This window comes from Schistocerca nitens, chromosome 1 (genome assembly GCF_023898315.1).
Source record: "Schistocerca nitens isolate TAMUIC-IGC-003100 chromosome 1, iqSchNite1.1, whole genome shotgun sequence".
In the NCBI taxonomy this organism is placed as follows: Eukaryota; Metazoa; Arthropoda; class Insecta; order Orthoptera; family Acrididae; genus Schistocerca; species Schistocerca nitens.
This window is the reverse complement of record NC_064614.1, coordinates 1007195531-1007222455: the sequence shown is the minus strand read 5'-3', so window position 1 is coordinate 1007222455 and position 26925 is coordinate 1007195531. Positions and strand designations below refer to the sequence as shown.

General features: G+C 38.2%; 1 protein-coding gene across 1 annotated transcript in view; it reads left to right on the top strand.

Moving 5' to 3' along the window:
* LOC126195495 (MAP7 domain-containing protein 1-like) overlaps positions 1 to 26925 on the top strand; it is a 279241-nt gene that overhangs the window by 215407 nt on the left and 36909 nt on the right. Inside the window, exons 9-10 of the mRNA XM_049934126.1 lie at positions 829 to 967; positions 25332 to 25447. Of these exons, the coding sequence (XP_049790083.1) occupies positions 829 to 967; positions 25332 to 25447 (255 nt within the window). The remainder of the gene's footprint in view (positions 1 to 828; positions 968 to 25331; positions 25448 to 26925) is intronic.

Below are 26925 nucleotides of genomic sequence, written 5' to 3'. Positions count from 1 at the left end.
TTTCACTGGATATCAATCATTTTTCTTTATTCTATAAAATTCATCAGCCTTACAGCTATGTTTTTATATAAAGATTAAATGAAATAGGGTAGCTCAAAAACTCATTGTTCAATGTAATGCAAATATGATAGGAAATGCTAGTTTTTCAAGAAAATTCTTTCTCCATCAGGCAAAGACACTTGAAAAAATAAATAGAAATTCAACCAGAATGCATGTGAAGAGAGGAAGACAACAGGACAAAAGAAGAGTGCCTGGGCCAGATCTTTGATACTTGTGTCCCTTGAACCCAGTCATAGGTTCTACCTAAACCATATCCTGGCATCTACATGCTTCCAGAGAAGCTCAATCAAGACCATTCTCTTTATGTTTTAGTTGCTAGCTTAGAGTGCACACTAAACATGAGTTTGTGGTTCTGGTGTAATGCATTTTGCTGTTGCATGGTAGGTATACATCTGAGTCATGTGTAGCAGTATTTCTAAGAGATACAAATAGTGGGAAGAGAAACACTTGTAAATATGATAAAAACTACAAATGATTCAGAATAATACGGAGTGGTTATTCACCCAACTACCTGCCTTGTCACATTTTTCCCATACTCTGTGGATCACACTCGTCACCTGTAATCTGTAACTGAGTTGTTCTATATTCTTGAATTCTCATTGCATTAGAAGCATATGTCTTATTCATATAATTGTGTTCTTTGCAAGTCAGTTTTTTATTCTTTATTTTCACTTTCATATTTTTATTTTTTGCTGTGAAAATGTAGTAGTATAACCCTATGGTTTCTTCAGTTTCTGGCAGTATACTAAACAGCTGAACTGATTTCAGAGCCGATTCCACTCCTCCAAGTTTAATGATGAGCGAGTTCAGCTGTGGCTCACCCAAGAAATTAGCAGGTCTATTGGATTCGCAAATGGCTACCTCAAGAGGAGAATTAATGAGGCTTGAAGAAATAAAGAAATTGCAGGTTTGATATTCTATCTTGGTAAATGATGTGTTACTATGTTTCATTTTCTATGAAGTTGCTCGTAAAATGAGTTGTTTGTTGAAAATGTGTCCACCAAATAATCATGGAAGAAGGCACGTATTATTCATGTTACATAGAATTATGAAATGAAGATTTTCTTCTAAATAATGTATATAGACATAACATCATGCTATAAGGTACCAGTGGATCTAAACAAGCAAAAATATTTCAATTTACAAACCATACCCTTCTTTCTCTCCAAGACTAGTAAAAATAGAATCTGAAAATTACTGAACTTATTTGCCTGAGAAATAGTAAACATTGTCTTCCAGTGTAATCACTCATTTATAGGTTCACACTATAATTTTAAAAATATTCATTTCACCTTATAGCTCATGATGCTTGTTATTGGTTTTACAGCCACTGTCGGTTGTTACAGTGTATTGATTTTTCCACACAAAGTAGGCTCCAGTTTATAGGAAAATACATTGTAATTATTGAATTAATAGTATTTAAAATTTCCCCCATTGCCACCTGTTGTTTCCCCATTACAAGTGACTCTATGGTTGGGACATCAGCAACTGGGGTAGTACCTTTTGTATAAATAACTCTGAAAACAGCTATATCTAGAACCAGTTTTATTTCTTGTTGATTAGATATACAACTGATGATGTGGCTGTAAGCCACAAAACCAGTAGTATGTTAATAAAATTGGTTCAACATACTGTTGCTTGCGGGGTTCTTGCTATAAAGTATTATCCCTATATTGCCAACACAAACTGGTAAAAAAAAAAATTTGCACCACTTCCATACCTTTGAGTGCATGTGGGCTGAAATTCAAGACAAGTAGGGAATGATAGAATAAGCCTTATGAATTGAATGATTTACTTGGGGGTGGGGGATGGGAACAATTGTGGACTTAGCTCAGAGTTGCCTGCACCAGGATTGAGTTTTTGTGTGTTACTATCCCTGTCATTCTAGTAAAACCAGCCAATACTCTTAAAGAGCAGTAGGAGACCTTTACTAGTTCTTTATTAGGCACAATTTCATCAGGGCTTGATGACCCAAATATTCCGTATCTTTTGGTCTCCAGTGCTTTGAATTGGAAGATTAAATGTTATGTGGTTTGGGCCTGCTCACCATGTAGTCTACACTTACTTCTCTATACCCATCATGTGCAGGTGTTTCCTGAAGTTTATGTGGCCAGTCATTAAACCTACCGTAATTTTAATCTTTCTCCTGTTCAAGCTCAGGATTGAACTTCTCTTTAAACACAGCTTTGGCACCATTAGCTTGCCATGTTTTTGGATTTGGATCTTCATCCAATATTCTGCTTGTTGCCTCCTAAACCAAACACATTGTAGAGGCCCCAATGGTTTGGTGATTCTGTGGAAGTCTAGCAGCAAAGCATTGCAGATGTTAGAGGTATCTGACGGGCACAGACTGAGCAGGGTAGCGCAGTGATTAGCACACTGGACTTGAATTCAGGAGAATGACGGTTTGAACCAACGTTCAGCCATTCTGATTTAGATTTTCCATGATTACCCTGAATCGCTTAAGGTGAATCCAACCTTGTGCTCCTCTCTAATGGCCTTGTCAACAGGCAGGCACAATATTTCAGCATACTACTTTCAGCAACAAAGCTCTTTATTCATTCAGAGATGGGACAGTCTTGACACTGAATTCCTGGGGTCATAGTGGAAAGGCACTGCCTCGGCAGGCCAAGCCAGACAATTGTTACACCTTGAGCCCATGAAATAATTGTCCCTTCTGTGGCCCAAAGCAGTACAGAATCATGAGAACTGAGCTGTTGACTTGTATATAAACACACCAATTTCAGGTAAGGTATGAACAGTCCAACAGTGCCTGTAGGGATGAGGAGGTTACACTGGATGACAGGCAGATGAGGCTCAGCCCAGCCAGCAGCTGCCTTTGTCATCTCTTGTACTGATTCCTCTCCTGAGACTTAGTACTGTACCACTGAGGGGCACCTCTTCCTTGCCCACTGCAGGAGCAACATCCAGTGGTCAGTGGGCAACTCTACATGCTGCCACCACCCACCTGTCTCCATTGGTGTGGGCACTGTGGTGCCTCATATCATCTCTCCATGAAGATGGCTTTCCCTGCCAGCATTCTGTCCAACTGCAGCACAGCTGATGCTGCCAGTTTGCTGCATGATCTGCCATAATGGCTCACATGTTGCTAAGCTGAATATAGGTGTCAGCAATCATGGGTGCATGTCGCTGTCACAGACCAACCACCCTGGTGTACTTCATTAGGTGCCAGAAGTGCTAATTTCATCTCCAGTGGTTATCAGATGATCTGACATTCACACAGGAAAGCATCACAACTGCAGCAAACAGTACCATCACAGTGAGGTGACTGAGAAAACTATTGTTCTGCTTGCTGATGTGGAAGAGATGCGGTCTAAAAGAGAAGTACATTGTAATTTCAGAGTTACGTTGTGCAGCTGATATATCGTATTTTGCCATGTGTGGAATCTGTGTCAGTAGTGTATTGGATGTGCCAGCATTATGGACATGCAACCAGAAGTGTACAGAATCTAGGTGTTTGATGACAAAGCATAAATGGTCTATAATTCTTAGTGTGTGAGTAGCTGTGGACGTGGAAAGTGTCTATTTTGTTGTGAATAATAGTTAAAGACTTCACAGTGGCAGAGCCAGAGACACACGGCATGTTCAAACCCGAGGCAGTACAAGTATTACTAGATAAAATAGAGTTTTTAGTGGCTGAGAAGTTGGAGTTAGAGGGATGAATAGTTAGCATCTGTGCGGCTGTCTTTACCTGAAGTGGCTAGACATATGAATTAGGAGAGAATGAAAAAATGAATAATGTAATATTACAGGAAGCCTAGATAGAGCATGTGATGCATTCCTGAGGGACCTGTCATACGACATATCATAATGAGTGTGGGCAGGTACCCCGGAAGATCCTAAATTCTGCTGTTAGATTAGCAACTGAATTCTAGAAAACTGACATAGCAGCTAGAGTACATAATAAACATGGGATATTTCCAGTAATGTGAAATACTATAATTGATATCAAACAGGACACATTCAGAGGCAGTGTTGGTAGCCTCAGTGGGATAGGAAGGATGGTTATCAGCAGCAAAGTAATGGAAACAGCAATAAGGACAAACAAGGAGGTAATACACAAGTGTTAAAACAGGGTGTATACGTGCAAAAGGAAAAAAAATCCCATATTTTTCCTGGATGTCCCGGTCAAAAATACACATTTTCCATGTTAAGTGACAGAATACTTTCTCTTGCAACCATAAAACTTATCAACCCCTTGAATGGTTAAGGTTTTATACACTGGCATAGAATTCCTGGCGCTTCAGAAAACAACCCCCCCCCCACCACCACCACCACCACCACCACCACCACCACCACCACCACCACCACCACCCACGAGGTGCTTGTGTGTGCACTTGTTTGTTGGAAATGGTGCATTTGCTTTGCAAAATAAGTTTATTTTGGTCTTCTTTCCCTCGTTTATGTTTTATTGCTGCAGTGTTATTCTGCAGTAGAGGGCTAAAGTAAAATTCTTTGTTACAGTGTCAGTTCTTACCAGTCAGAACTACAAAAATTTAACTGAAAACTAAAACAATGAAAAATTTCCAGAGTTCTAAAACATTCCTGGGTTTTTCCCTGTTTTCTCCCAGATGAAAAAATTCCCGGGATTTTCCCAGATATGCCGGTTGTCCTGAGTTATATACACCCCGTAAAAACACCAAAGCAAACTCCAAGTCCACTCAGTGATATTCCTGTAAAATAGATGCAGCGAGTATCTGTGCAGAAGTGGAGTGTGCTGTAATTGTGGGTGTGAAGAGCATTAAATTTAAAGTTCTGTTGAACACATGGGTGCATGTGTTCAGTAGTGAATATGTATCTTGTGGGTTGAAAATAATTGAATCCACCATGCTATAGGTTGTGTGGGGTAGAAGATTCTGCTGGGAGATCAGTTGGATTGTTCGAATTAAGTTTTCGAGGTTATGTGGTTCAATTTGAACAATGTGTGGAAGTGGTGCATCATGCAAGTGATGATTATTGGATGATCTTAGGGTTACACTTTTTGAATGAGCACCATGCCAAAATTGAGCTGTCTTTAAGGATCACACCATCTGTACTGCATACGAGACCACTAAAGCTTGTTTGCATAACATTCTGCCTGATGGCATCAGAAAGTCAGTTTGGGTGAGTGTGGAGCCAGACTTACCAGTTGATGTGTTGTGTGTGGTACAACCACTGAAAGTGAGTGATGTATTGAATACTTTGCAGTGTCTTGTGAGAAGGGGCATTGTACACATACATGAGGGAGAGGGCTGGAGACTGGTACCAATGAATCTGAATAATTTTAACAGCGAGGAAATAAAATTAATGAAGGGAATGATTACACAAGAGGGAGATGGTGGGAGAATGGTACCCATGAATCAGTATAATTTTGACACCGAGGTGATAAAGTTAATGAGGGGAATTATTATAGCAATTTGGACATCAAGAATTGCTACTGGCAACACCCGTGAAGCGACATTGAATACTGATGGGAAATGAAGCACCAGTGTACCGTAAATCATATTGGTTGTCCCATTATTTGCAGCTGATTATGGAAGAATTTATTGACCAGGAGTTAGCCAATGCAGCCTATGGGATAATAGAAGAAAGCATTAGTCTAGCATGTGGCGCTGCTGTTGTGGTTGTGTTGAAGAAATTAATAGATGATTCCAAGAAATATAGGTTTTGCTGTGAACATAGGAATCTTAACAGTAAAATGGTGACAGATGCATACCCCGTTCCGAACAATTTTGGACAGTGTTTATATTTTTCCACTATGGACTTGGGAAGCGAATACCATCAGATAGATGTAACTCTGGAGAACCAAACAGAGACAGCATTATTGATCCCCTGAGGTCATTATCAGTGTAGAAGGATGCCATTTTGATTAAAGAATGTTCCAGCTACATTTCAGTGTTTACTAGATGGGGTCTGAGGGGATTAAGACCTATCTGGATCATGTAATTGTGTTTTCAGAATGTATGGATGAACATAGACAGCAATTAAGAGACATTTTTCAAAGATTGCGGGCAGCATGTTTGTCTTTGAGCCTGGAGAAGAGTAATTTTTTTAGGCATGTAATTGGCAAGGAAGGATTCAGGACAGACCCAAGACTGGTACACATCTTTTCAATTCCTAAGTCATGTAAAGATTTGCATTCATTTCTAGGACTCGCAAATTTTGTGGGAAATTTGAGAAGAACTTCATAGATATAACAGGTAGACAGTCGTTTTTCTCTCGCTCTATCTGCAAGTGGAATAGGAAAGGAATCAACTAGTAGTGTTACAGGGTACTCTACGCCATGCACCATATGGTGTCTTTTTGGAGTATGTAGAAGTAGATAATGTGACCACTGACACAGTTCTTAAGGAAAGGGGTAAAATTTGACTGGTCGGAGAAGTGTTAAATTGCTTTTGAGTTGTTGAGGAGGGCACTAACATCAAGCCCTGTTTTAGTAGTCCCAGACTCTGAGAAAGAATTTGTGTTATCAAGTGACACATCCAATTAGGTGCGTATTGAGCCAAGAGATCAGTGGTAAGAAACATCCAATAGCATGCACTTTAGGTCTACTCAACAAAGCAGAAAAGAGCTATTCCGGAAAAAACAATTGCTTAGTCTGAAATATATAACAGAGGGAAACATTCCACGTGGAAAAAATATATCTAAAAAGAAAGATGATGAGACTTACCAAACAAAAGCGCTGGCAGGCCGATAGACACACAAACAAACACAAACATACACACAAAATTCTAGCTTTCGCAACAAACGGTTGCTTCGTCAGGAAAGAGGGAAGGAGAGGGAAAGATGAAAGGAGGTGGGTTTTAAGGGAGAGGGTAAGGAGTCATTCCAATCCCAGGAGCGGAAAGACTTACCTTAGGGGGAAAAAAGGACGGGTATACACTCGCACACACACACACACATCCATCCGCATATACACAGACACAAGCAGACATTTGTAAAGGCAAGTCCTTTTTTCCCCCTAAGGTAAGTCTTTCCGCTCCTGGGATTGGAATGACTCCTTACCCTCTCCCTTAAAACCCACCTCCTTTCATCTTTCCCTCTCCTTCCCTCTTTCCTGACGAAGCAACCGTTTGTTGCGAAAGCTAGAATTTTGTGTGTATGTTTGTGTTTGTTTGTGTGTCTATCGGCCTGCCAGCGCTTTTGTTTGGTAAGTCTCATCATCTTTCTTATATATATATATATATATATATATATATATATATATATATATATATATATATATATACTTCCAGAATTACTTATATGGGAAAACATTTAAAGTAGTTACAGATCATGCAGCCCTCAAATGTTTTTTAAGCTTGAAGGGCCCACCAGTAGGTTAACAAGGTGGGCATTGCATCTAATTCTGTTTGATTATGAAGTGGTACATAGTCCAGGTAAGAAACATATGAATGCAGATGGGTTGCACAGGAAAGTGACTATAATGCAAACATGGGGGCTTGGCCTTGCAGAATAGCAAGCAGCACAAAATGCTGTCACTAACTGCAAGCTATACGAGGTGTGATCAAAAAGTGATGGGAAATTTAAATTTCATGGGTTGTATACATTCAATTTTCAATTTTTTTATCTTGGTGATATGCATGTTCTGGGTCTATGTTTGCATTTTAATCTGTTTTGGATATTTAGTTTATTGTTGGCAGTCAAAAAGGTTATTCATGTTTTCAAGTGCTTGCCGAATTTTTACTCTTGAAAAAGATAGATCAAAGAATTTGCATTAAATTTCGCTTTTAAAATGGAATAAAGTACAGCAGTGCATTCAAAATGTTGACTGTGGCTTTTGATTAATCTAGTATAAGCAAGATAAGAGTGTACAAATGGTATGTGTGGTATAAATGTTTCAAAGAGGCTTGAGAATACATTGAAGATGACAATCACCCTGAATGCCCTAGCAGAAGCAGAGAAAATGATTCTGAAAAATTGCCAAAACACCATCAGAGAGATTGTTGTTGATCCTTGGGCTCATGCCGAGCAATGTTTTTGGATGTTTTGGTTTGAAATGTGTAGCAGCAAAGTTTGTTGAGTTTTGACAAGAAACGAATCCACATAGACTTTGCTGAGGAATTGTTGAATAAAGTCAACAATGCCCTAGAACTTCTAAAGAAATTTATAACAGGTGATGAAGCACGAGTATGTGGATATGGTGTAAAAGGAAGGCCCAGCTGTCGAAACTGAAACTGCCTGAAAAGCCAAGATCGAAAAAAATTTGACAAGTTTGATCACATGTTAAGGTTCTTCTCACTGTTTTCTTTGATTACAATGGGACAGTGCATCATGGGTTCCTGCTTTATGGTCATTCAGTCAATGAGGAATATTACCTGTAAGTTATGGGCCATTTGCATGGAGTAGTCTGAAGAAAACGAGCAGAATTGTGGCAAAACTACACACAGAAATTGCATCACAGTAATGCTCCTGGTCACACCTTAATGCTTGTTCATGATTTTTTTGGTAAAAAACAAAACCATTTTGTTGCTTCAACCATTGTGTTCACCAGGTGTGCCGTCCCCCTATGACTTCCTTCTATTCCTGAGGCTGAAGAGAATTGTGAAAGGATGTTGTCTTGCCACCATTGATGAGATAAAAACAAAATAACTGAAGGAGCTGAGTGCTATTATGACAAGCAAGTTGCAGATGTACTCCCAAGATTGGAAAAAGTGCTGGCACAAGTATATTATATCTGAGGGAGATTACGTTAAAGAGGCAAAGTTGATGTAAATGAACAAAAAAAAGATTCTTTAAGAAAAACAAAAATTCTCATTACTTTTTGATCACACCTTATTTAGGACACAGCCACAGTTCAGCATGAGTGATGGTCTGTTATGTAAGATAACAAGGTTGCGGGTCAAACATGGTAGTGCTGGCCGAACTCAAAGGGAAAGTATTAAAGGAAGCTCACAATCACGTATTATACAGGCATTGAGGTTGTAGAGCAATCTAAGGATAGCGGAGAGGCATTTGTGTAGAAGAAGAAATGTAGATGGAGACCAATGTGTGAGGAATTGAGTGCAATGTGTGCAGAGAGCAGGTAAAAGTTGTAAACAAGTGTTATTGCAGAGATTGCCATAGGCTATGAAACCATTCGCAGTGATTGGAATGAACATGTTGTGTCCACTTAACTGGACTCCTGCAGGGAACATGCAGGGAACAGTTTTGTATTGACAATAATATTGTATCATTTTTCTATATATGTGGTAATAATCAAAATCCCTAATCAGCAGGCAGCATAGTACTGAGATGATGTTGAGTCACTATATGGACTTGCACCATACTGACTGGGACATGTATCTTTCATTTGTAGTAGCAGCTTACAGTTCAAAGGTTCACACCAGTAAAGAGCTATCTGCATACAAAGTGATATATCTGATGAAAATGCTTTTACCATTTGATATAATTAAAACAAAGAGTGGTAGAGACAAAGAATCAATGCATAATTTCGTGAGAACATTGAGAGATGTGTGGAGATAAGTGCAGAGGGCAAATAAAAAGGCTTTGGAGTAACAGAAAGCAGCAGTGGGACATGGGTGAAGGTTATCACATTATAGGGTAGGGCAGTGGGTAACATTGTGTAGCTCATACACACTGAAGGTTAAGATGAAAAAGTTTGTCATAAGATACCAAGAACCATATTAGGTGACAGAGGCCATGTCTCCAGTTACTGTGAAGCTACAGTTTGCCTACTAAAACAACAATAGTACATGTTGGATGCCTACAACCACTCCTTGGTAAGCAGATAAAGAAGAAGAAACAATGGAGTGTATGCAGGGATATTGAACATCCAATGCAGGAGTTATCGTAGGCATGGAGGTCAAGAAAATGGTGAAGAATATTCAGTGTATTTTCAGTTCTAATAATGTGATCATGGGAGTAGAGAATTTAAGGTTTTGTAAAGAGTTATGAGGAGCAATGTTTTGGTGTTATGTAGCAAGTAAGTTTTGTGTTTAGTAATGTTGAAGTGTTTAGGTTAGGATTCACATTTTGCATTTATGTGTGTCTAGTATAAATCAATGACAATGGGCATTTTGTTGAGGGGGAGGGAGTGTGACTGTAGTCCCTGTCATCTGGTTGCTGTCTACAGGGTTAATAATGAAGGGGATGGCAGTACTTGTCTCTTTACCTGGGTGAGGGAGGGGGGGGGGGGTTAGTTGTGGTCACTTCAGGGTCATAGCCTGGAGGGCAGAATACTATTTACTGGACAGTAAGGTGTAGTAATTAACAACCATCAGTGGGCACTTAGACTAATTTTTACTGCATGATAACTGAGAAACAAAGTAAGAAGGCTGGAGGATGTGTTTTCTGGACAAAGGCGAGAAGCAAAGAGCAATGGAGTACACAGAGAAGTGTTGGCAGAATTCAGTAAACTATATGGGTCTTATGAACAATTGAGGGAGTAAGTACAGGAACTGATAGATGGAGTGCCACGAACTATATGACAAATCTAGAAATGATGGTGAGATGTTATGGCAAGAATACTGAAGGTTGTTTTTCAGAACTGTGAATGAGCAAGACATCAGAGGACTGTACGGCACCACATAAAGAGTGAAGGAAGTAGCAGGAAGTAGTAAGTCAATTACTGAATGGCTTGCCATGCAGATAGTAAGTTTAGAGCACAAAGTACTTAATAATACATGCATTTTACGGAAATTGATGGGAGAGTTAATGGAATATGCAAAAGCATCACACAATAGTTTGAATTGGGATTCAGGAACCATGCGAACCTAAATGGATTTGTTAGGCACAAGAGTTGCCATAGCATCCACATTGCAGTCACTAACAGATAGCATTTGGAATGCTTGGACAGTAATGACAGCTGTGAAACTTCATGTTTGCAAGAGGGAAATGATTATGGTCTGTCCAACTAGGGTAACCCTTACCAATAAAAGTACATGTGAGGTAGAACTGTTCCTAGGGAAAGCAGATGGTCAAGGGGGTTGAAAGGGTGTTTTGTATCACAAACATTATTTCCAGCAGGCAGGATTGCACTGGATTTACTTGTTATGTAACTCTGTAGTAGTAGTGATGAACTGATAAGAGTAGGGTAGATTCACAGGGGTGAAATTGTTGGAGTTAGTGATAGTGGAATGTTGATCAATGAAAAATGTGTGATGCAATGAGACTAACTTTCCATCTAACAGCCACAGTTTCAGGAACTTTCAAACTAAACATAACACAGCCTCAACTGTACTGGCCAGACAAGCCACTAGGGATGTTCCCAGTATAGAACTTGCCCTACATCAATAACACCTTGAAACCAGACCTAATTATAGCCACACAACAAGAAGGGCATGTTTTGGTAGGACTGATGTTACTACACATTCAGCAATATTGAAGGAGGGACAAAATCAGATGATAGTGTTTTTTGGTTTCACGTTGCTGCTGTCTAGTGCTGCCACAGTAGCTCTTAGGCTGCCCTCCTCCCTGACTCCCTGATGGTACTGGATAACCAGTCAAGCTTAGTGCTCAGAGAATAATAGGAGGAGAAAATAAGTGTTGAATGAGTGACTCTGTAATATGTGTGAAAATAAGAAGTGTGTTTCCTAGTATACAAGAAATTAGTAGATTCATATCATAAACTGGTAAAAGATCATCATGGATACTGTAATAAGAAAGGAGAAGTTAGCAGTATTGTGTTAGTTTATAAGTGACAAATTAGAAAAAAGAGTTAATTGGAAATGCAAGTAGTATGAGGAATATGTTCTCTAGTGTGTAAGTTGTTGAGAAACATGAAGAATCAGGGTATAAGCACACTAGAGAAATATGGGAGCTGTTAAATGTCACATGGAGGGATTCCAAGAGGACAAGACTAGCATAGTGAAGCAATAACAGCAGTGATTGGTGGATAACAGCAGTGATTGCCTGCTGAGTTGATGTATCAGCCAGTGTGGAGGAATTGCCTGGAGGTCGTGGCTAGCGAGAGATAGACATTTGTACTTGGTGTTATGCATACTCAGGAGAGCTAATGAACCATTCAGTAGTTTGATGGAATTATAACTTTGTAGTTATGGAAGAGGAACTTAGGATGTAAGTATTCTAAAGAAATTGCAGCATCTTAATCTTGGTGTTTAAGTCACCTAGCACGACAAAGTATAAGTTATTTGTAAGTATTGAATGTTGTTAGCCATATTTGTTATGCCTGTTACTACCTGATCCTGTGTAGAGACGTGGGGACCAGGTCTTCGGAAGGAAGGGGTACTGTAGTGGCCCCAACAGTTTTTCAATGATTCTTCTTTTTCAGAAGAGCCAGAAAAATTCTGTCTGGGCCTGGTGACTTGAGTGGCGGATATGTTCCCACTACCCAATGGATTTTCTTGAAGTCAACACTTTCTCTGGCAGATTCCTGATTCTCCCATTGGTTATCTATAAACCAATACCTGCAGGGACTGAATCTTGGCCTGTGTTATTTACCAGGGTGCAATGAGGGAAGTGAGTCTTGAGAAGTACATCTAGCATCTCATGTCCTATCCTTATATTGCCGCTATCCTCCTTCCTTGGTGTACCTCGCAGATCTGTAGATTTTCTTGTGAGGATTTTGTGAAGTCTGGCCCTATGAGCTGTACCTTCCACCTCCTCGCAGAATACCTCCCAGGATGGTGATTTTGCTAACTTAATATCAAGATTGTATTTAGCAAGTTGCTTCCAGTATTTTTCCTATTGTCCTTTCCTTCTTGCAAGGTTTAACAGTCTTCTTACCTACTTCCTATGCAGTTCCAGATTATTGGTCCATTGAGGTACATTCCTGCTTGTATGCTTCTTGGTGGTAGGACAGTTTTCTAAGTATGAGGTCATCATGGCAGAAGTCAACTGATCTTCCATTTCCCAAAAATCTAGATTATTATCAGAATTTTAACTTTAGATAAATGTGAGTTTAGTTCTTTCCTATGTGATTCCCAGTCTATTTTTCTAGGATTTCTGAAGGCTATGGTCTGGTTAAAACCCGTATCAACCAAGAACTTAATATACATGTGATTAGATAAGGTTGGCTCCATTGCCACACGTCGTCGTTTGACATAACTACCCATTAGGGTGGACACAAACATTATGTCAATTACTTCTCCTCGTCTTCTATTGCTGCAGATAGGTTCCCTACCACCATTGAGGCCTCTAAATTACTCTAGTAGGTACTCCAATAGTTATTCACTTCTGCAGTTAGTGTCACTGCTTTCTCATGCCAGGTTGTGGGCTTTGGTGTCATGAACAAGCTACAGTTGCTCATTCAGCTGCAAGGATGTGTCTGCCTGTTTCCTCATTTCTTGGGAAGGAGGAGATTTGTTCTCAAAAGGAATGTAAACTGATGCCAGTACAAATTCTCTCATACTTCCTTACATGCTGTTCATCCTGATGTTCACCAAGTCCCTAGAACCCACCTTTGGCTTGAATGAAATTCCATACTTAACATAAATGCTTGTTCTGGGGCTCAAGACTTTCTGATTCTGCACTCATACTTTCTCTAGCAGTGTCTTCAGACATACTTTCTCTACCAGAGTCTTCAGAGGAACATCCTTAAGAAGTTTTGGGGCTTGGATTAAGATCTTCTTGGTCTTAAAGAGCACTACTGTTGTCTTGACTAGTGGCTTCACCTCTTCCCTTGGAGATATATATCACCATAATATTCCGGGATTGAAGAATAAAGAATTTAGATGACATTGAATCTGATAATGTAACAGATATACTATGCCTGTCTGAGCATCACATTGTGTCTGATATGGAAAAGGTAAATATCAGTGGTTATAAACTAGCTGCACATATGAGTAGAGAGAATAAGGTGGGAGGAGGAGTTGCCATATATGTCAAAAGTTATCACTGTGTAGAAAGCTTAGATACAAAAAAGTTTTGTCTAGAGCAACATATAGAAGCATGTGCCTGTCAGCTTAAACTGAAGGAGGGCTCTTTTATAATTGTAACAGTATATAGGTCCCCTTCAGGAAACTTTCATTTATTCCTGGAAAACTTGGGTGCCTTGTTGTGCTGTCTGTCAGATAGGGGAAAGCAAATTATTATTTGTGGGGATTTCAATGTTGATTCACTGAATGAGTGTAATAGGAAGAATGATCTGGAAGTCTTGCTCGGTTCTTTCAATTTGACATGTCATTAATTTTCCTACTCAGGTAGTGAAGGACAGCAGCACATTGATAGATAACACTTTTATAGACCAAGATAGGTTTAAAACATCAATTCTTGTCCTGTTGAGAATGGGCTTTCTGATCATGATGCTCAGCTAGTTACAGTATATGACATAGCTCCATTCAGTAATGCTCAATTAATGACTCAACAATTAGAAATTTCAGAGAAAATCTTCAGCAGTTAGACTGGGACGAGGTGTACAAGGAACCCGATGCTAATTCAAAATATAACTTATTTCATGATACACTTGTAAGAGAATTTTAAAACTGTTTCCCCAAGAAAGTAGTTAAATCTAATTATAAGAAACCATGCAAAAAACTTTGGCTTACTAAAGGAATAAAAATATCTTGTAAACACTAAAGGGAACTGTATCCAACAACAAGAAAGAGTAATGACCCAGAAACAGCCAAATATTATAAAAACTACTGTGCTACATTAAGAAAGGTTATTAAAAAGTACAGAAGCATGTGCATCAAGTCTGATACATGCATGTGCATCACCTCTGATAACAAAATCAAAATAATTTGGAGTATTATTACAAGGGAGACAGGGCAACCAAGAGTACAGGATGACAGCATCACCATCAAAGCGAATGGAAACGTGATAAAAACAAGCCAGAAGTCGAAAACATTTTGAATAATCATTTTTTAAATGTTGTAGAGAAAATAGGATCTAAATTTTCATTAGAAGAAGCAAGGCAGTTAATGGAAGAGGCCTTACCCACACTATTTGATACAATTGAGGTTCCACCCACCTCTCCTTCTGAAATTAGGAAGATAATAAACTCTCTGAAGAATAAAAGCTCACATGGAATTGATGGCATTTCCAGCAGGATAATAAAAGCTTGTTCCCAGGAAATAAGTGGGATTCTTGGCCACATATGTAATAGCTCTCTGAAGCAGGGTATTTTCCCAGATAGACTGAAGTATGCCATTGTTAAACCACTGCATAAAAAAAGGGATACGTCTGATGTCAACAACTACCACCCAATCTCTCTTCTGACTGCCTTATCCAAATTTCTTGAAAAAGTAATGTATTGTAGAGCAGCTTCACACCTTTGCAAAAATAAAGTTTTAACAAAATGCCAGTTTGGTTTCCAGAAGGGTTTTTCAATGTAAAATGCTATATATACTTTCACTAATGAAATATTAAATGCTTTGGAGTAACCAGAAGTCACCTGTTGGGATTTTTTGTGATCTATCAAAGGCTTTTGATTGTGTAAATCATGGAATACTTCTAGATAAGCTCAAGTACTGTGGTATGAATTGGACAGTGCTCAAATGGTTTAAATCATACCTAAGTGGAAGAATGCAGAAAGTTGAAATAAACAGTTCACATAATACGCAAAAAACTGGTGATTTCTCAAACTGGGGAACAATCAAGAACGGGGCGCCGCAAGGTTCGGTCTTGGGTCCTCTGCTGTTCTTAATATATTTAATGACTTGCCATTCTGTATTCACGAAGAGGCAAAGCGGCACTTTTTGCCGATGATAGAAGTATAGCTATCACACCCAACAGACAAGAATTAACTGGTGAAATTGTAAACGATGTCTTTCAGCAAACCATTAAGTGGTTCTCTGCAAATGGGCTCTCATTAAACTTTGACAAAACACAGTATATACAGTTCCACACAGTAAATGGAATGACACCATTAATAAATATAGACTTCGATCAGAAATCGGTAGCTAAGGTAGAATATTCAAAATTTCTAGGTGTATGCGTTGATGAGGGGTTGAACTGGAAAAAACACACTGAGGATCTGCTGAAACGTTTGAGTTCAGCTACTTATGCTATTAGGGTCACTGCAAATTTTGGCGATAAACATCTGAGTAAATTAGCTTACCACACCTATTTTCATTATCTGCTTTCGTACGGTATCATATTCTGGGGTAACTCATCATTGAGTAAACGAGTGTTCATTGCACAGAAGTGTGTAATCAGAATAATTGCTGGAGCTCATCCAAGATCATCCTGCAGACACTTATTTAAAAAGCTAGAAATCTTCACTGTAGCCTCACAATATATATATTCACTTATGAAATTTGTTATTAACAATCCGAACGAATTCAAAAGTAATGGCAGTGTACATGACTACAACACTAGGTGAAAGGATGATCTTCACTACTCAAGGTTAAATCTAACTTTCGCTCAGAAGGGGGTAAATTATGCTGCCACAAAAATCTTTGGTCACTCACCTAATACCATCAAAAGTCTGACAGATAGCCATATAGCATTTAAAAGGAAATTAAAAGAATTTCTTAATGGCAACTCCTTCTACTCATTAGATGAATTTTTGGATGTAGTAAGTGGGTAATTTCCCAACCCCCACAAAAAAAAATTGAGTGTCATGTAATATTTTGTGTAATGTAATATCTTGTATAGACACCTTTTATTAACCTGACACGTTCCACATCATTACGAAGTGTCGTATTCATGATCTATGGAAAAAGTACTAATCTAATCTAATCTAAAAACCATCTCCTTAAGACACTCCACTGTCCCCATTCCCTCACAGAGAAAGCACCTTTGTCCAAACAGACTTTCCTAAATGAGATTTTCACTCTGCAGCGGAGTGTGCGCTGATATGAAACTTCCTGTCAGATTGAAACTGTGTGCCCGACCGAGACTCGAACTCAGGACATTTGCCTTTCACGGGCAAGTACTCTACCAACTTAGCTACCGAAGCACGACTCACGCCCGGTCCTCACAGCTTTACTTCTGCCAGTATCTCGTCTCCTACCTTCCAAACTTTACAGAAGCTCTCCTGCAAACCTTGCAGAACTAGCACTCCTGAAAGAAAGGATACTGCGGAGACATGGCTTAGCCACAACCTGGGGGATGTTTCCAGAATGAGATTTTCACTCTGCAGCGGAGTGTGCGCTGATATGAAACTTCCTAGAAAGGACTTTTGATAGAGTGCATCATGACGTGCTCATATCAAAAATTCTGAAGAGCAGTACCACTGGAAAACTCATGCAATTGCTAGAAACATATTTAAAGATTAGACAGCAGTACACAGAGATTATATTCTCTGATGGAGAAAAACAGGAGAGGAGAAGGTCAAGCATAGGAAATAAACATTTTGGTGTTCCTCAGGTTTTCATTTTAGGTCCAGTCCTATCCATATGCTATGTAAATGATTTCCCAAGTTCTCCTAACAATAAGCAATTGATCATTATGTATGCAGATGATACATCTGGTGTCTGATATGCAGACAGTGAACCCAGCCCAGTTGGAGAGATGCATAACTTTACTGAAAAGGCAAGAGCTCACTTTGAAAGAGACAACCTAAAAATAGGAAAACTAATAATATTCATTTTAAACCAATTCGTCGAAACAGACAGAATGCTGTGGTTGATGAAATTCTACCAAAAATCTGTACAGATCGTAAATTCTTGGGTTTATGCATAGATGATCGACTTTCATGGAAGCAGCAAGTTGATTACATCTGTAAAAGAATAACATCCAGTCAACATGTATTAAGAAGATTCTCACCATATCTTAATTCTGAAACCATAGGGACTGTATATTATGGATTAGTGTACCCTTTCTTGTCTTATGGGATAGTACTGTGGGATGGGACATGCCAAACTAATATGAAAATGGTTTTCATACTGCAGAAGCGAGCCTTCAGGATCATAGCAAAAGTAAAACCAGGAACTTTTTGCAAACTCCTGTTCATTACACACAATATTCTTACAGTTTATGCCATGTACACACTAGAAACTACAATGCTAATGAAAGAAGACACTAAGATCACAAAAAGAAACATGGATATTCACAACTATGAAACAAGGCATGGAAAAGACTTTCATAACAGAACATTAACTTTAACAGTGAAAAGCCCCTATGTCAAAGAAGCTGTTTTTAATAACTTGTTACCAAATGTAGTTAAGATATTTATGTGGGATACTTTTAAAAAATGAGTCAAGCAGTGGCTTATTCAAAAATTCCCTTGCAATCTGAATGTATCATGAATTATGATGTAAAAAGAAATGATGTAAACTAAAAAAAAAAAAGATTGTAAAAACTTTATACTTAGTTGATAACACAAATGCATGTAAAATCATGTGTTATGAGCAGTAAATTGAAATTGAAATTCTAATTCTACACTGTACAGTGTTTGCTGTTTTCATATTGAATATGTGACAGACAAGTCATTTGGTGCACTATTAATTAAGTCTCAGTATTTATTCACAAAATCAGATTAAAGCTAATTTAATTCACTTATTTGTTCTCACTAAGAAAATAAATTAAGAGATGTTAAACACCTAGAGACCCCAGTGGAGTAATTTATGATGCTGTTACAGTGATTAAATATAAACATGTAACACACACAATGGGGATTTTTTATGAGCATTTTGTTTGTTCCATGTCAGTGGCAATCATCACTGGGTCTGCAACAGCATTGGAGATGATTGCACACTTTCTATTAGAAACAATTCAAAAGTAGTATATCAGTGTGATTCATGAATCAGTAGACAGGTGTACCATATCCAATAAATATTCCTTCGTTGAAAGAATGTACCAGTAAATTGTTACATCAGCAGTAAATATAAAAAAAACATAGCAGCCTCCTGATGGTTCACTATGATATTAGTGTCCTTAAAACATGATAGGTGACAGAAGTTATATAAAACAGGTTATGCTCAATTGCTTTGCACAATGAGAAAATAATGTAAGTGTTGTTGTGCTCCATGATATAGTAAACTGTATCTGCTTCTTTTTGTGTGCAGCATTGGTGATGAAGCTTGCTAACAATGTACAAAAGTTGTTTTATCAAAATGTTCTGTAGAAGCGGTGTGTTTCACAGTAGCGAAGATGAACAAGTCCTCATAGCTCTTAAGTTATGCACTTTGAGACCATTTTCTTCTTGTTTTGGTCCATGCTACCACCTATTAAAATATGGAAAGCAAAGTGCTTGCAGTAGAAGAGATTTGTTTCACAGTATCAAAGATGAAGAAATGCTTTAAGTTCCATGTTTTATGAACAGGGTTCAAATGCATTGTAAGTGTAATCAATTCTCATTCTTCCTGAAGCAGGATGTTTGTCATTTCAGGGCAAACTGATGTGACGTGAAAACAATGTTACAGTCTACCATGGAATTTGGTATAAATTTTAATTAATTTCTAAGGCCTAGGAAAGTAAAATTACCTAGTTCTCTACACTGACAGAAAATGGGTTTGTGACATTGTCATATTGTGCTTGCACTTATACATATAGCCAGACATCCCAGAAACAACCAACTGTATTCTTTGGGATATGGGGTTTTTGGATATTTCAAACTACATAGTGTACTTCCAAGATTGCCCAAGAGACTAGAGATGCAATTCTGTAGTAGTTATGGACAACCAGCATTGCTAGATTATTGAGTGTAACAAGTTGATGCAGAAGAGTTTAGCCATCTCAAACTTAGCCAGCTTTCTAATTGTGTAATGAGGTGAAAATGTGCGGAAAGTTCTGTAACACAAAAAAAGATAGAACTGCCCATATGTTTTGATCTTTGTAGGTTGTGAATGTTTGAAAAGTTGCTTGAGGTGAGATGGCTTGTGTGCCTCAACAATACAGATATCCATACCATAAGTGCAACCATAATGAACGGATATCAATGGAGAGGTTACACGAGCATGTGGTTCCTGAAGAGGGGCAACAGCCTTTTCAGTAGTTGCAGACAAAACAGTTTCAATGATTGAATGATCTGCCCTTGTAAAATTAGCCAACAGCTTTTCTGTGGTGGTATGGCAAACAGTTGAAAGCAAAGGGATGTGGTTAAATGATACTGGCACCCTCTTTAGTAAAATAATCTGGAGGTAAAATGGTACTCGTTCTGATCTCTGGATGGGTACTACTCAGGAGGGAGTCGTCATCAGGAAATCAGAACTGGCATTCTACGGGTGAGAGATTGAAATATTAGATCACTTTATGAGATAGATAGGCTAGAGTAACACAAGTTTATATGCCACCTAGCTCAGCAGTTGATGAAGATATTGAAGGAAAGTACAATGCAATAAAAGAAATATTTCATATAGTTTAGGGAGGAGAAAATTAGTTGTGATTGGGGACTAGACTTTAATGATAGTAGAAGGAAGAAAGGTAAAAATGGTAGGACAATGTGGACTGTGAGGAAGGGAGAATAAAAGAGGAAGCTGTCTGGTAGAATTTAGCATAGAGCATAATTTAATCATTGCTAATACGTAGTTAGAAAACATGGAAGGAGGTTATATACCTGGAGACACACAAAGGTTTCAGTGAGATTACATTATAATAAGACAGAGATTTTGAAAGCAGATTTTAAATTACGTAACATTTCCAGCTGCAGCTGTGGCTTCGGACCATAATTTATTGTTAATGAGCTGCAGATTTAAGTTGGAAAAATTGCAGAAAGAGAGGAAATTAAGGAGATGGAACCTAAAGTAGATTGACAGAAAATGCAGAATGGCAAAGGGGGAGTGCTAGGCTGTACAAGTGTGTATAACTATGGGAAAGATAGATGCTGCCTACAGGAGAATTAAAGAAACTTTCGGAGAAAAGAGAAGCTGTTGTATGAATGTCAAGAGCTCAGATTGGAAGCCAGTACTAAGCAAAGAAGGGAAACCTGGAAGGTGAAAGGAATATATAGATGGTCTGTACAAGGAAGACTAAATTGAAGGGACTGTTATAGAAATGAAAGAGGAAGTAGATGAAAATGAGATAGCGGATATGATACTATGAGAAGAACTCAGTGAGAAATCTGGATTAGATTATAGTACTTCAGAAATACTGAGATCCCTGGTAGAGCCAGCCTTGACAAAAGTATTCTGCCTGGTGTGTGAGATGTATGAGGCAGACAAAATACCCTCAGACTGCAAGAAGACTGTAATCATGTCGAGTCCTATGAAGGCAGGTGCTGACAGATGTGAATATTACAGAAATATCAGTTTAATAAGTCATGCTTGCAAAATACCGACTTCAGTTATTTACAGAAGAATGTAAAAATGGGTGGGCTTCTGAGAAATGTATGGACATGTGTGGTAATACTGACTCCGCAATTTATCTTAGAAGATAGGTCAAAGAAGGAAAACAATCTGTGTTGCATTTGTATATTTTTTGACAGTATTGACTTGAATACACTCTTTGAAATTCTGGAGGTAGCAAGGATAAAATACAGGGAGTGAAAGGTTATTTACAATTTACACAGGTTCCAGGCTGTAGTTATAAGAGTAGAAACACATGAAAGAGAAGCAGTAACTGAGAAGGGAGTGCAACACAGTGGTAATCTGTTCCTTATGTTGTTCAGTCTGTACATGGAGCAAGAAGTAAAGGAAAAATTTGGAGACAGAATTAAAATGGATAGTGACCTGAAAATACATTATGAAATGAACATCAGTAAAGGTAAAACAAGGCTAATAGAATGTAGCCAAATTAAAAGAGGTAATAGAGAAGGAATTAGATTAGGAATTGAGACACTAAAAGTAGTAGATAAGTTTTGTTGTTTGAGCAGCAATAACTAATGATCGTCAAAGTGCATAGGGTATAATATGTAGACTGGCAGGAAAAGCATTTTTGAAAAAAGAGTAATTTGTTAACATCAAATGTAAACCAATAAGTATAAACCTGGACGCTAATATTTAGAAAAGGATAGATTGCTACTCATCATATAGTGGAGATGTTAAGTCGCAAATAGGCACATTGAAAGACTGTCAAACAAGTAAGTTGTTGGCCAAAAGGCCTTCTTCCAAATTAGGCAACATACATACGCAGACTTACGCAAATGCAACTCACACACACGACGACTGTCAACAACGAGAGACGGTGGTCATTTGTGTGTGAGTTGCATTTGCATCAGTGCATATGTGTGTGTGTGTGTGTGTGTGTGTGTGTGTGTGTGTGTGTGTTTGTTTTTGTCTAATTTGGAAGAAGGCCTTTTGGCTGAATGCTTACTTTTTTTTTTGCCTATCTGCGACTTCTCCCTCCGCTATATGGGATATTGGCATTACTCCGTCGTGGATTTTCCATTGTGTAAATCTGGGTGTTAGGAACTCTTTTCTGAAGGTATTTGTCCAGAGTGTAGCCCTAGTGTGGAAGTGAAACTTGGACGAGAAGCAATTCTGACAAGAAAAGAGTAGGAGCTCATGGAATGTGGTGCTACAGAAGAATGTTGAAGATTCGATGGCTGTATTGAGTAACTAATAAGGAGGTTCTGACTTGAATTGGGGAGAAAAGAAATTTATGGTACAACGTATCTAAAAGAAGGAATCGGTTGTGGGATACATACTGTGACGTGAAGGGACCATCAGTTTGGTAATGGAGGGAAGTATGGGAGGTAAGAATTGAAGAGGAAGACCAAGGGAGAAATACAGTAAATAGGTTCAAATGGATGTAGGTTGTAGTAGTTATTCTGAGATGTGGAGGGTTGCATAAGATATACACCCCCAAAAACATATGTTTTTCATATTAGGTGCGTTGTGCTGCCACCTACTGCCAGGTACTCCATATCAGTGACCTCAGTAGTCATTAGACATCGTGAGAGAGCAGAATGGGGTACTCTGTGGGACTCATGGACTTCGAACATGGTCAGGTGATTGGTTGTCACTTGTGTCATATGTCTGTATGCAAGATTTCCACACTCCTAAACATCCCTAGGTCCACTGTTTCTGATGTGATAGTGAAGTGGAAACGTGAAGGGAGATGTACAGCACGAAAGCATATATGGCAACCTTGTCTGTTGACTGACAGAGACCACTGACATTTGAAGAGGGTCATAATGTGTAACAGGCAGACAGCTCTCCAGACCATCACACAGGAATTCCAATCTGCATCAGGATCTGCTGCAACTACTATGACAGGTAGGCAGGAGGTGAGAAAACTGGGATTTCATGGTCGAGCACCTGCTCATAAGCCACACATCACGCCAGTGAATACCAAACGATGCCTCGCTTGGTGTAAGGAATGTAAACATTGGACAATTGAACAGTGTAAAAACGATGTGTGGAGTGATGAATCACGGTACACAATGTGGCGATTCGATGGCAGGGTGTGGGTATGGCGAATGCCCGGTGAATATCACCTGCCAGCATGTGTTGTGCCAACAGTAAAATTTGGAGGCGGTGGTGTTATGGTGTGCTTGTGTTTTTCATGGAGGGGGCTTGAACCCATTGTTGTTTTGTGTGGCACTATCACAGCACAGGCGTACGTTGATGTGTTAATCACCTTCTTACTTCCCACTGTTGAAGAGCAATTTGGGGATGGCGATTGCATCTTTCAACACTATCAAGAACCTGTTCACAATGCATTGCCTGTGGTGGAATGGTTACATGTCAATAACATCCCTCTAATGGACTGGCATGCACAGAGTACTGACCTGAATCCTATAGAATACATTTGGGATGTTTTGGAGGAGTGGAAGCTGTCATCAAGGCTAAGTGTGGGCCAACACAGTATTGAATTCCAGCATTACTGATGGAGGGCACCACGAACTTGTAAGTCATTTCTGCCAGGTGTCCAGATGCTTCCGATAACATAGTGTATTAACATAGAGAAGTGCATCAAAACAGTCTTCAGACTGAAAACCACGATAACATCATTTCACATGTATGTTCTGCTTAATTTTCAAGGGATTGCTCAGAGATGGAAAATATAATGCTTATTGACTTGCCTGCTTAGATTCCTTACCTTAAACTGATTGAAGATTTATACGTTATTTAGGAATAGCAACTACTTACGATACATCAAAGACCTATCTTGATTGTGGCTCTCATAAATAATGAACTTCTTGTCTATATATATCTACTTTCATCATAAACTTTGAGAACATCCGAACTAGAATTATTTGATCATGAAGCAAATCATTACATCGATATTTCAAGGAATACTGGTCTCACACACACACACACACACACACACACCACACACACACACACACACACACACACACACACACACACACACAAACTATATTTGCAATTGTCTATAATTATGTATAATATAATACTGTGAAAGGCCATAGTTACTGTGAGGAACTGTGAAAAAAGTAAAACATACGTACCGTGAGGTAGATTTTCAAATTATATTTTAAAATTTGAGATCTATGCTTCTCATTTTTATTGGTATCTTCATTGAAACATTAATCTACAAAGCAGTACATATATTTTTGTACTGTGGCTAAGGAAGTTATACCGAAGTTCTTTTCCATGTGGCGTTCACTCATCAAGTGTGAAGTATATCTCCGAGAGTAGAGGCTGTCAGAAAAGTAAAGAATGGGGCAACGTCATACCGTGTGGCAATATATGAAGCAAACCTCTAAGATATCTACAATTAGAGATCAGAATGGATATTCAGATAATTTTTATCACATGAGTTACTAATTGATTCCAACACTATGTCATTGTAACTTCTGAATTCTCCTTGTGTTTGGTGAGAACACAAGTTGATCACTTCCTGCATTGCAGTTGCTTTCATACCCCATTATCTCCTGTGGTGTAATATATATGTGACAAAACAAGCTATATGCTGAATGAGAAACTGATTTTTGTGAGCAATGATCTTAGCGATTGAGATATCCATATGTACCTCACAGTACACCTCACATTTTCACACCATCAGTACATCTCAGATATTTACCAGACCCCACAAAGTTTCATCTGAGTACCTTATTGGACCAGCACGTTTGGAGAAAGTATATGGTGGAGGATGGCTTAGTTGTATCTTAATGGGTATTTTGAGGATGAAATTTTCACCTTTTAATATAATGTAAGTTGTAATGAAACTTCCAAGCTCAGTCAGTGTATGCCTTATCCTTACTTCCAGAGGTGATAATCTAGAAACATATACAGTGGAATGTCTGTGTAGTGCGAAAAGTTGGAGAGAGGCACTTGTGGATTGAAACTTTGAGCAGGGCTGTTTTTTGTGCAGGACTAGGTCAGTCAGTAAACTATTGCTTACCAAAGGAAAAGATATGTGTTGGAGTTCCATGTCTAGCAGACACTTTTAATCTCTCAAGAAGTCTGTAACGGAGTAGATTTTCTGCATATCAAAGATTCATACATGTTTTAAGGCATCATCATCAAGTTGAACAACTCTGTGGTATTTTGCATTTTGATAGCTATTTTGTACACATACTGTTTGTTATTTACTCTCTTGATTGTTGATGTGTATTTATTCTCATTTTATTTCAGGCAGAGTGTGAAAATTTGAGGGCTCAGTTGGCTACTGTTACAGAAAAGTACAATGCTTTAGCATTGCGTCATATACAGTACAAAGCTAAGCGTAAAGCTCAAATAGATGAATTAAGGTAACATGAAATAAAATTCTATATGTCAATAGTAAAAGTATTCTAACAACTTCCCATTACAGTTTCATCAGTGAAATATTCATTTTTAAACTTTGCACTTGTGATGCACTGTGTTATTTATGTGTCTATTTCCATCATGAAAGAATGTTGTTACTGAACTTCAAGTAATTAATATTTTCACTATGCACTACCTAAATGTAATTGTTTATTTATTTATTTATTTCCATCGTAGAGACAGTTGGGTTGAATTCATTAAATGGAAAACCATATGAGTTCTGACATGATTGTTGATTTGGATGTGGTTTCTGCATTGATCACTGATATCATTGCTGTTCATTTAATTCAATTCACATGTATCCCTTGTGGCAGAGTGAGCCATTATTTCCTCCATTTCTTCCATTCCCTCGATGGAGTTATTCCCACATTCTGTGTGGGAGTATCTCTGGTAATCTAAGAGACTAGTAGGAGCTTCATGTAAATGTGGTTATCCTGACAGAAGCATTGATCAAGGAATATTTATTTTAGCCATTATATAAATTATGTGTGCATTTGACTGCAGTAAATGTTAATATGTTTTGGTATCTATGAGCAGAACATATAGGTCCTTGATATCTTTCTTTGATCTGATAACTTATGGAGGACATCTAAGATTCTTTAAATTTTATCTGATTATTTTTTTTTACCAATACAACTGACTGATAAAAACTATTGTTAAATAATTAAAAGAAATCCCCATTTTCATTAGTATTAGAACTGCTGTTGGTTTATGTGTACAAAGACCTTATTAAATTTGCTGCGGATACTTTTCATCTTTTATAAGTGAGTGTCACTATGTGGCACTATCCACTGGTCTGAATTAATCTCTGTGGATAGAACATCATGATCAGGGACATTATTTTCTAGTTCTAATTACTAAGTCCTCCCTGTTACTCTTATAATAATGTAATCAAAGACATACCTGTACATCAGGTGCTATTCTTGCTGGTGTTAAATTGATATTTGTATAATCATAGCAGGCTAATATAACCTATACCAGTGTAACATAACCTAAGATGCTTTACATTATAGTTTTAAGAGATTTTATTCACATCTCATATTATTAAAAGTTTTCCTTTATCAGGAGTTCGTCCAGCTGACATTGCCATTATTCTGATGAGATAATACACCAAGACAGTGATAAAAGTGTAGTGGTAGCATGGTATCCAAAATCATAATATTCAGTCTTGAACATTATTATGGTACCATTATGTACACAGCTGTGAATATGTACATAAGAGATCCATTGCAGCTTAGCTGTAAAGATACTACAGTATGTAGTTGGATAGAAAACTTAACACCACAAATTATATAATGTAATTAGCTAGATAAAAAATCTACTCACCAAGTGGTGGCAGAACACACACATAGAAGGCTATAATTCTACAAGCTTTCAAAGCCAATGGCTCCTCGTTCCAACAGAAGGATTGAAGGGGAAGGAA